The sequence below is a fragment of the Procambarus clarkii genome, chromosome 90, assembly GCF_040958095.1.
Source record: "Procambarus clarkii isolate CNS0578487 chromosome 90, FALCON_Pclarkii_2.0, whole genome shotgun sequence".
Taxonomy (NCBI): Eukaryota; Metazoa; Arthropoda; class Malacostraca; order Decapoda; family Cambaridae; genus Procambarus; species Procambarus clarkii.
The window spans coordinates 684099-694820 of NC_091239.1; the positions used below are offsets into that span (position 1 = coordinate 684099).

Here is a 10722-nt window from a genome sequence, read left to right on the forward strand (position 1 = left end):
GCAAATGTTGCTTTTATAGTGGCATTCTCTTCCAGTATACTATGTCCACCTTCCCCCTTGGATGATTATCTGAGTCTCAGCATCAACATTGTTCTTTTTGAGGATTCTAATCTCCTCTTTTGCTGCTGTCAGCTCTCTTTTTAGGTTACCTATTTCGTTCTTCATTTCCTGCATCTCACTCTTGATATCCTCCAAAAACTGGGTGACTGGGTGAACATTTCCTTCATTTCATCACCTTGACTTTTTCCTGTTTCCCTGTTTCCTCTGGCCATCATGCTTACCCCTGATCCTGTTATGCTGTGATAGGATTTGTCAGGAGGAGGGCATGTGGGGTGAGAGAGAGAGAGAGAGAGAGAGAGAGAGAGAGAGAGAGAAAGAGAGAGAGAGAGAGAGAGAGAGAGAGAGAGAGAGAGAGAGAGAGAGAGAGAGAGAGAGAGAGAGAGAGAGAGAGAGAGAGAGAGAGAGAGAGAGAGAGAGAGAGAGAGAAAGAGAGATAGAGAGGGTGGGAGAGTAGGGTGAGAGTGGCGAAGATGGTCACTTCAGTGGTCACTTCAGGTCAGGTGGTGGTAGAGGGTGAGGGAGAAGGAGGGGGTCCCTCTGTGTGGGAGGGTTTTGGGGGTAGGGGGGAATATCTGGTATGCTACAGAGGAAGTGAGGAGGGGGGGGGAAGTAATGCCTCGGGAGTGTGTGCGTGTGTGTGTACTTGCGTGCTTGTGGTTGCTGGTGGGTGCCCAGTGAGCCCACACTGGTGGGTGGGGTGAGGTGTTGGCTTCAGATTACTCCGGGGGAGGATTAGCGGGTTCCCAGTGAGCTCACAGTTGTTGTCCTTGTTACCTGACTATGACTTACGATTGTATTATTGAATGGAATTCATTAGTGTTTATGATATGATATTATATAAACCTTGCACACTGTTGAAGACTTACAGAGAGACACTTGCTAGCCAGCCCCCCGCAAGCACTCTAGGTGAATACACGGCGTGTCGTCGGTTATCCTGTGTGGTTTTCAGGTCTCCACGTGGGTCCCGGTTGGTGCAACTGATGCTGCCTCAAGGAATCGACCTTCACTAGCTATCTTCTCTAAATTCACTTAGACAATTCACCACGAGATTTGATCAATGTGTTGCATTACAATGCTACTGTTCGATTTATAGTCCCGATTCCCACTGCACAGTACACCCGCTCACTTGACCCTATTGAGCCCTCTGTATACGCGGACCGTTGCCTCTATACGTCTGCTCCCTATCAAGGCTGACCCAAGACTGTGTGTGTGTGTGTGTGTGTAAGGGTACCACTTTAGGTGCAATATTAGGGACCCATAGCCATGGAGAAGAAAATATAGAGTATTCGGAGAAGACCTTGAGGATTCTCACTGAGCACTTAAATATTTTCTTCTTCTACCACCCCTATACCTTATATATATATATATTCATGACCTTTATTACAGTTTCTCTATATGTCAACAGGCAACAAAACATGAGCTCTAGCGATGATAATTTATAAGCAGAACAAGCATCAGCAGCTAAACAAAAGAGCAAGGGTGTTGCGACCAGGTTAAGAGCCACGTTTTAGATGAAAGGCAACACTGTGCCAGGGGCATAAAGATCCCGGAGACAAAGGTTAACATAAGCTACGCTGCTACACAGTCGAGATTATGTATTAAAAATAATGTAAGCTGGAATAGCAGGCAGACAGGCTGGCACAAGGCACCAGGATGTGGAATTATTAGACACGTATGAAACGGCGTAAGGAGCACTAGTGCATGAAGTGTAGGAGTAGAAGTAGTAGTAGTAAGAAGAGAAGGAGGAGAATGTAGTGCCGAAAGCGGTGGAAGAGGGATAAGAATGGGAAGAGGTAATGCCCGAAGTGGGAGAGGATGGAGAAGAGGAGGAGGAGGAGGAGGGTGGGGGGGAAGATGTAGTACCAGATGAGGAAGAGAAACAAAAGGAGGAGGAGCAAGAGTAAGAGGAGAACGAAGATGAGGAAGGGAAAATGTAAGACGAAGAGGAGGAGGAGGACTATAAGAACTAGTTTAAGGGAAGAATATAAGAAAAATGAAGGTGGACTCACCCATCCAGGTGCTGTTGGTGATGATCTGGAGGATGCTGGCGGGATCCATGATGAATAGTTGATGCTCCCAACTATATCTCACTCTTCTCAGCATTCATTAACGATCGTTTCAGGTGCAAAGGTCTAGTTGCATCACTTATAACCTCCCGAGCTCACTATGCCTCAGCATGCTGGAGTTTGTTTACAAATCTCAATGTACAATGGATAAACCTGAGAGAGTTCTATGTAAATTATGTTTTCAAATCCAAGATAGTTTTCGAATACTTGCTAAAATGTCGATCGCAGGAGTGTATGTATGGCTCATCTCCCTGTCGGAGTAATTCAGATCTAACACTCCACCACTTACGATTTTTGAAAATGAATATAATCTGTTTTGTTCATCTTATTCAGTATTTTTTCCGTCTAATACACTATACACAAGTTATCTTCCAGTTGTTTACTGCCTCAATCAATGTGTCGCTCGTAGAAATAATTTACATCATGGTTTTCTGCTGAATAGGTAATGTCATTATGTTCACAAAACTTTAAAGATAAATTATATATCTCTTCTTATATATTAAACACGGTTATATATCAACACTAATACCCGTTATAACAAGTAAAATGCAAAATATTTTCACAAATGTATCCGTGAAGGTTTTCTAATGCAGTTTTGTTATTATTTGATAGTGCATAAATATATCATAATAACTTCTTCAAGGTGATCTACCCAACGTCAGACCAGCACGGGGATATGAAACACCGGTGAGGAGTCCGCACCTTGTGAAGCACAAAATAAACACTGGAGAGTAGAGAGGGTAGCGACAAGAAGAGTGCCAGAGCTAAGAGAATTAAGCTACCAAGATAGTTTAATTGAACAAAATTCCTCAACTGTGGAGGAGAGACACAGATCACAACATACAAGATACCTAGAGTCAGGGACAAAGAAGACAAGAACAGGCTCTTTGAACTGAAATAAAAAAGTACGAGCGGGTAAAGGTGGACGCTGGAAACGCACATTAGACGGAGATTTGCCCAGTGCGATGGCCAACATTTTGAAGGCACTAAAAGAAGAAGTTTTAGAAGTCACCTCCATTCATAACGTTAAGGCCAGATTCGACGAAGAATTTAACGGCAGGGAAGGATGCATTATAATGGGAAAGGTTCATCAAGGCTTGTTCACCAAGCCATGAAGAGTTTGACCTCACTTCTCTTAATCACTGTTAGGTAAGTAACAGTACAGATAGATACACACACACACACATACACACACACAGCTGTTGTACACCTGTTGATTGACGGTTGAGAGGCGGGACCAAAGAGCCAGAGCTCAACCCCCGCAAGCACAATTAGGTGAGTACAGTTAGGTGAGCACACACACTCACCAGTTGATTGACAGTTGAGAGACGGGACCAAAGAGCCAGAGCTCAACCCCCGCAAGCACAACTAGGTGAGTACAACACAGCTGAGGGGCCTGGGGCCTGAATGGACAGCGCTTCGGATTCGTAGTCCTGAGGTTCCTGGGTCGACCCGCGGTGGAGGCTGAAAACAAATGGGCAGAGTTTCTTTCACCCTGATGCCCATGTTACCTAGCAGTAAATAGGTACCCGAGAGTTAGACAGCTGTTACGGGCTGCTTCCTGTGCGTGTGTGTGTGTGCTCACCTAGTTGTGCTTGCTGGGGTTGATCTTTGACTCTTTGGTCCCGCCTCTCAACCGTCAATCAACTGATGTACAGTGTGTGTGTGTGTGTGTGTGTGTGTGTGTGTGTGTGTGTGTGTGTGTGTGTGTGTGTGTGTGTGTGTGTGTGTGTGTGTGTGTGTGTGTGTGTGTGTGTATGGTCTTTTCAGTTAACAATGGAAGTAATTTGTGGCATGTAAATAGGTGTGTTCTCATTTCGTTCGATATATTTAATCTTTGGTATTCGAATGAGTCTAAAATGATAAGGGTAGTTTATATGATAATGGTTATTATAATGTTGCTAAAAGTTTTAACTGTGTTCCTTTGTTTAAGTAATAATGCACGTTAGAGCTGGTTGGGTCTTGTTGGTTACCTCCTATAGTTGTTTGCTAATAACAACCATCGACGCTACCATTACTAACACCACCACCGACACCACCACCACCACTACCACCACCACCATTACCACCACCAGTCCCATTACATCCATCACAGACGCCGCCACTACCAACATCACCACCATCTAGGCCACAACTATCGTCACCACCGCCGCCTGCATCACCACTACTTAAACCCAGAAGCCTCTCTCCCTAAGACCTGTTATCCTCTTGGTATTGTCTGCCCCAGGCCCCCCATCCCTCCCTCTCCGCTGCTCTCACTCATTACCTCTTATACATTACTGTTTCAGTTCAACCTCTTGTCCCATCCAGTGAAATGAAACCCAAATAGCCAACTTCCATTCACCTGATGGGCCACAAAAACCTTCAAATTCAGAGTCCGTTAATCCGTAACAAGACGCGGGAATTGCCGGCGTGAACGGGGCAGGCAAGCCAAACTGCATCATCAGCAGACACACACACCAAGCTATGGCCCTCACAATACCCTTCTCTGGCCTCTCTTCCCTTTCTTTATCATATATTTGTGAATAAAAAGACTGATTCTGGAGATTTGTGTTGTCTGCGCTGTTCCCTTTTTTATTTCTAGCGACCTCGACCAGCCTATGTTCATCCCGCACCCCAGACCATTCACTCTGTCAATTTGGGTGAAGCTATACCCAAGCGGCTGGCCTCGACCTTTGAACAGACAGACATTCTCTCTCTTATAGATAAACATGTGATACTTCTGTCTTTACTGTCAATAGAGTCAATTTTGAGTTCCATGATACATGCCCAATAATTTAGGTACTTTATCGTGTCCATACAATACTGTATATGTTGTCGGTATTTCCTGTATTTTAGAAACTTGTGCTCTGAAAAGTGAAGTGAGCACCGAGCAGTAGACAATACTGGAAAGCAGAAGTGATTGGAATTGTAGGAACATTGTAATGGAATATTTGGATTCGAAGTTTGTCATACTCTTTCCTACCATTTTTCTGGCTGATTCTTTATTTGCTTTGTTATGCTCAGTAAACATTAGGTCGTCTGAAATAATTATTCCCAGATACATTACATGTTGCATTCCTCCTATGATGACATCTGAAAATGTCTTGTATTCTGTATTTCGTTTACGTTTTGCATTTTTACGAAATCCAGACATGTTTACGTTTTGCATTTTTACGAAATCCATGGTATGATATTTAGCAATTCTTAAAATTTTTAAATTTCATACTATTTTCCGCTGCCCAGTCAAAGACTATTTATATCAACGTCTAGTTTTCCAATGTCTTCTGCAGCAGTGATATTCATGGTGACTTGTATATCATCCACAAAGAATGGCACTCAGCTGTGACTTGTAGAGTTGTTAACATCAATACTTTAAAAAGTGATTGGCCTCCATCCTCAGACAAACAGAGAGACAGTTGCGGTTTAGCCTGAAGCAACTTCCTATGGTGAACTGTGATTGTATAGCGAGTGAGATAGGGTGTTTGAGGGTCGACCCCCCTTTTGTCCCTGTTTAGGTAGGATTGCTCCTATTACGCCAACCACAGATCCCAATGAAGTCTGAAATGTGGGTGTTTGAAATAGAGTGTTTATCAACAGATCTCGCAGCTGCCATCGGCGTTGAATCAGCGTCGAGAACATTGATTCAACGTTATTGAACATCGATAATGTCGATTCAACGTTGATACAATGTTATTAGAGCATGTTTAACCCACCAGGAGGGAGTATAAGGGAGGCATGAATGATGAGAAGGAGGGAGCATGGGAGGCAATGGGGGGCGGGGGAACTGGGAGGTATGGAGGGAAGGATGAAGGAGAATGTGAGAGAGGGAGGGAGAATGGAAGACGAGGAGAGGGGGGGAGAGAGAGAGAGAGACAGAGACTCGAACACCGACGGGTTGTACAGTTACCTATCGTATATACGGTATAGATTGGTAGTTTGTGAATGTGGGATGTGCTGTATGACAGGTGTAAGACAGGTGTGGGATGTGCTGTATGACAGGTGTAAGACGGCTGTGGGATGTGCTGTATGACTGGTGTATGACGGCTGTGGGATGTGCTGTATGACTGGTGTAAGACGGGTGTGGGATGTGCTGTATGACTGGTGTAAGACGGCTGTGGGATGTGCTGTATGACTGGTGTATGACGGCTGTGGGATGTGCTGTATGACTGGTGTAAGACGGGTGTGGGATGTGCTGTATGACTGGTGTAAGACGGCTGTGGGATGTGCTGTATGACTGGTGTATGACGGCTGTGGGATGTGCTGTATGACTGGTGTAAGACGGGTGTGGGATGTGCTGTATGACTGGTGTAAGACGGCTGTGGGATGTGCTGTATGACTGGTGTATGACGGCTGTGGGATGTGCTGTATGACTGGTGTAAGACGGGTGTGGGATGTGCTGTATGACTGGTGTAAGACGGCTGTGGGATGTGCTGTATGACTGGTGTATGACGGCTGTGGGATGTGCTGTATGACTGGTGTAAGACGGCTGTGGGATGTGCTGTATGACTGGTGTAAGACGGCTGTGGGATGTGCTGTATGACTGGTGTATGACGGCTGTGGGATGTGCTGTATGACTGGTGTAAGACGGCTGTGGGATGTGCTGTATGACTGGTGTAAGACGGCTGTGGGATGTGCTGTATGACTGGTGTAAGAAGGCTGAGGGATGTGCTGTATGACTGGTGTATGACGGCTGTGGGATGTGCTGTATGACTGGTGTAAGACGGCTGTGGGATGTGCTGTATGACTGGTGTAAGACGGCTGTGGGATGTGCTGTATGACTGGTGTATGACGGCTGTGGGATGTGCTGTATGACTGGTGTAAGACGGCTGTGGGATGTGCTGTATGACTGGTGTAAGAAGGCTGAGGGATGTGCTGTATGACTGGTGTATGACGGCTGTGGGATGTGCTGTATGACTGGTGTATGACGGCTGTATGACGGCTGTGTGACTACCCCCTCGTCACTTGTTGTTGGGTTTAAATGAGTTGTCAGTCCTTTATCTGATTTCTCGATGTCTCGTCGTCAGTGTTCCATTACTATAATAGTAATATCCGGCTTCCAGTATTGTGTAAATCACACCATTTAATAAACTCCAAGCACTGCGCCGATAGATCATCCCCCCCCCCCCTCCGGCTCCCGAGGGATAACTCTATGCACTGTTTCTCCATGTTTCAGGGCCATGTGGCCGCCCCCCCCCCCACCTCTGTCAAACTATCTTGTGTTCATAATGCATTCATATTTGTTACGTTGCACGATATGACGTCACGGGATGTTCCACTCTCACCGTTGCTCTAGTAAATGTACATATGTACACAGGCAGAGACGCAGAGAAACAGTCAGAGACGCAGAGAAACAGTCAGAGACACAGAGAAACAGTCAGAGACGCATAAAAAGAGTCAGAGATGCAGAGAAACAGTCAAAGAATTGCAGAGAAACAGAGATTTGGAGAAATAGAGACACAGACAAACAGAGACGCAGAGGAACAATCAGAGACGCAGAGAAAGAGAGACACAGACAAAGAGAGACGCAGAGAAACAGAGACGCAGATAATACAGACGCAGAGAAACAGACGCAGAGAAACACAGACGCAGAAAAAAAAGTCAGAGACGCAGAGAAACAGTCAGAGACACCGGTAGAGGTTCTCGTGGAAAGAGAGAACTGGCATAGAGAGACCCACAGATGTCTCCGGAAGCAGCTATACGGACGAAAGAAGGCCAACTTACACAGTTTCTTATGACTCGGCCAAACTGTCACACGACACAAATAAAAGAGAGAAAAATAAGTGGAAAAAGACTAAACTTTGCTCGACAATGTTTAGTCTCAATCGCCCAGGGACTGAACAGGTTTTTACTTTTTGTTTTTGTGTCTGCTTCGTTGCAAAGAGGTCAAAGGTTTGGTTAGCGAGTGGCTCACCAGGTACATTGAAGTATGCTGCAAAAGCCGGCCTTTTAAACTTTGTATTTTCACTGTGAAAGTTTTCAGCATAGTATAAGGTTTAGAAAAACATTAAAAACACGTATATATAGAGACACACACACACACACACACACACACACACACACACAGAGGCTTCAAAGCCTGGTGGATAGCGCGCAGGATTCGTAATTCTGTGGCGCGGGTTCGATTCCCGCACGAGGCAGAAACAAATGGGCAAAGTTTCTTTCACCCTGAATGCCCCTGTTACCTAGCAGTAAATAGGTACCTGGGAGTTAGTCAGCTGTCACGGGCTGCTTCCTGGGTTGTGTGTGTGTGTGTGTGTGTGTGGTGTGGAGAAAAAAAAAAAAAAAAAAAAAAAAGTTAGTAAACAGTTGATTGACAGTTGAGAGGCGGGCCGAAAGAGCAAAGCTCAACCCCCGTAAAAACACAACTAGTAAACACAACTAGTAAACACACACACACACACACACACACACACACACACACACACACACACACACACACACACACACACACACACACACACACACACACACACACACACACACACAAACACACATAGTGAATAGTAGGTCACTGGAGACGGGAGACCTACCAGAAATATGGAAGACAGCGAATGTGGTCCCAATATACAAAAAGGGCGACAGGCAAGAGGCACTGAACTACAGGCCAGTGTCCTTGACAAGTATACCATGCAAGGTGATGGAGAAGATCGTGAGAAAATACCTGGTAACACATCTGGAGAGAAGGGACTTCGTGACAAATCGCCAACATGGGTTCAGGGAGGGTAAATCTTACCTGTCTGGCTTAATAGAATTCTACGACCAGGTGACAAAGATTAAGCAAGAAAGAGAGGGCTGGGCGGACTGCATTTTCTTGGATTGACGGAAAGCCTTTGACACAGTACCGCATAAGAGGCTGGTACATAAGCTGGAGAGACAGGCAGGTGTAGCTGGTAAGGTGCTCCAGTGGATAAGGGAGTATCTAAGCAATAGGAAGCAGAGAGTTACGGTGAGGGGTGAGACCTCCGATTAGCGTGAAGTCACCAGTGGAGTCCCACAGGGCTCTGTACTCGGTACTATCATGTTTCTGATATATGTAAATGATCTCCCAGAGGGTATCGATTCATTTCTCTCAATGTTTGCGGACGATGCTAAAATTATGAGAAGGATTAAAACAGAAGAGGACTGTTTGAGGCTTCAAGAAGACCTAGACACGCTGAAGGAATAGTCGAACAAATGGTTGTTAGAGTTTAACCCAACGAAATGTAATGTAATGAAGATAGGTGTAGGGAGCAGGCGGCCGGATACAAGGTATCATCTGGGAGAGGAAATTCTCCCGGAGTCAGAGAAAGGAAAAGACTTGGGGGTTGATATAACGCCAGACCTGTCTCCTGCAGCCCATATCAAGAGGATAACATCAGCGGCATATGCTAGGCTGGCCAACATAAGAACGGCATTCAGAAACTTGTGTAAATAATCATTCAGAACTTTGTATACCACATATGTCAGGCCAATCCTGGAGTATGGAGCCCCAGCATGGAGTCCATACGTAGTCATGGATAAGACAAAACTGGAAAAGATTCAAAGGTTTGCCACCAGACTAGTACCCGAACTGAGAAGTATGAGCTACGAGGAGAGACTACGGGAATTAAACCTCACTTCGCTGGAAGACAGAAGAGTTAGGGCGGACATGATCACCACATTCAAGATTCTCAAGGGCATTAATAGGGTAGATAAAGACAGGCTATTTAACACAAGGGGCACACGCACAAGGGGAGACACGTGGAAACTGAGTGCCCAAATGAGCCACAGAGATATTAGAAAGAACTTTTTTAGTGTCAGAGTGGTTGACAAATGGAATGCATTAGGAAGTGATGTGGTGGAGGCTGACTCCATACACAGTTTAAAGTGTAGATATGATAGAGCCCAATAGGATCAGGAACCTGTACACCTGTTGATTGAAGGTTGAGAGGCGGGACCAAAGAGCCAGAGCTCAACCCCCGCAAACACAACTAGGTGAGTACACACACACACGCGCGCGCGCACGCACACCCACACCCACTCACACACACACTGGAAGAGTTTGAGATTACCAGTGGGGAAGTAAGGAAGTGTTTACTAGAGTTGGACGTGACGAAGGTTATAGGCCAAGATGGAATCTCCCCTTGGGTTCTAAAGGAAGGAGCAAGAGAACTGTGCCTACCACTCTCCATAGTGTATTACAAATCACTGGCAACAGGGGAACTGCCAGATATTTGGAAAGCAGCTAACGTAGTCCCGATATACAAGAAAGGGGATAGACAGGAGGCACTGAACTACAGGCCAGTGTCCCTAACCTGCATACCATGCAAGCTGATGGAGAAGATTGTGCGAAAAAAACTAGTGGAACATCTGGAGCGAAGGAACTTTGTAACACAGCATCAACATGGGTTCAGGGATGGCAGGTCCTGCCTCACAGGGTTACTTGAATTCTACGACCAGGCAATAAAAATAAGGCAAGAAAGAGAAGGGTGGGCAGACTGCATATTTTTGGATTGTCAGAAAGCCTTTGATACAGTGCCACACAAGAGCCTAGTGCGAAAGTTGGAGATGCAGGCTGGAGTGAGAGGGAAGGTACTCCGGTGGATAGAGGAGTACCTAAGCAACAGGAGACAACGAGTCTGTGTGAGGGGTGAGG

At 45.6% G+C, this 10722-nt stretch overlaps 1 protein-coding gene across 1 annotated transcript; it reads left to right on the forward strand.

Moving 5' to 3' along the window:
• The first annotated feature begins 1856 nt into the window (after positions 1-1856).
• Positions 1857-7843, forward strand: LOC138359299 (putative uncharacterized protein DDB_G0271982). The gene is made up of 2 exons (XM_069318435.1): positions 1857-1960; positions 7423-7843. Exons 1-2 carry the CDS (start codon positions 1857-1859, stop codon positions 7841-7843), a joined length of 525 nt encoding a protein of 174 aa, XP_069174536.1.
• Positions 7844-10722: the final 2879 nt, after the last annotated feature.

Excerpts from the sequence above, each read along its gene's own strand:
- LOC138359299 (XM_069318435.1), top strand. The coding sequence starts at position 1,857 with ATGCCCGAAGTGGGAGAGGATGGAGAAGAGGAGGAGGAGGAGGAGGGT. Across the intron at positions 1,961-7,422 it reads CAAAAGGAGGAGGAGCAAGA|GCAGAGACGCAGAGAAACAG; the intron begins GTAAGAGGAGAA and ends ATATGTACACAG.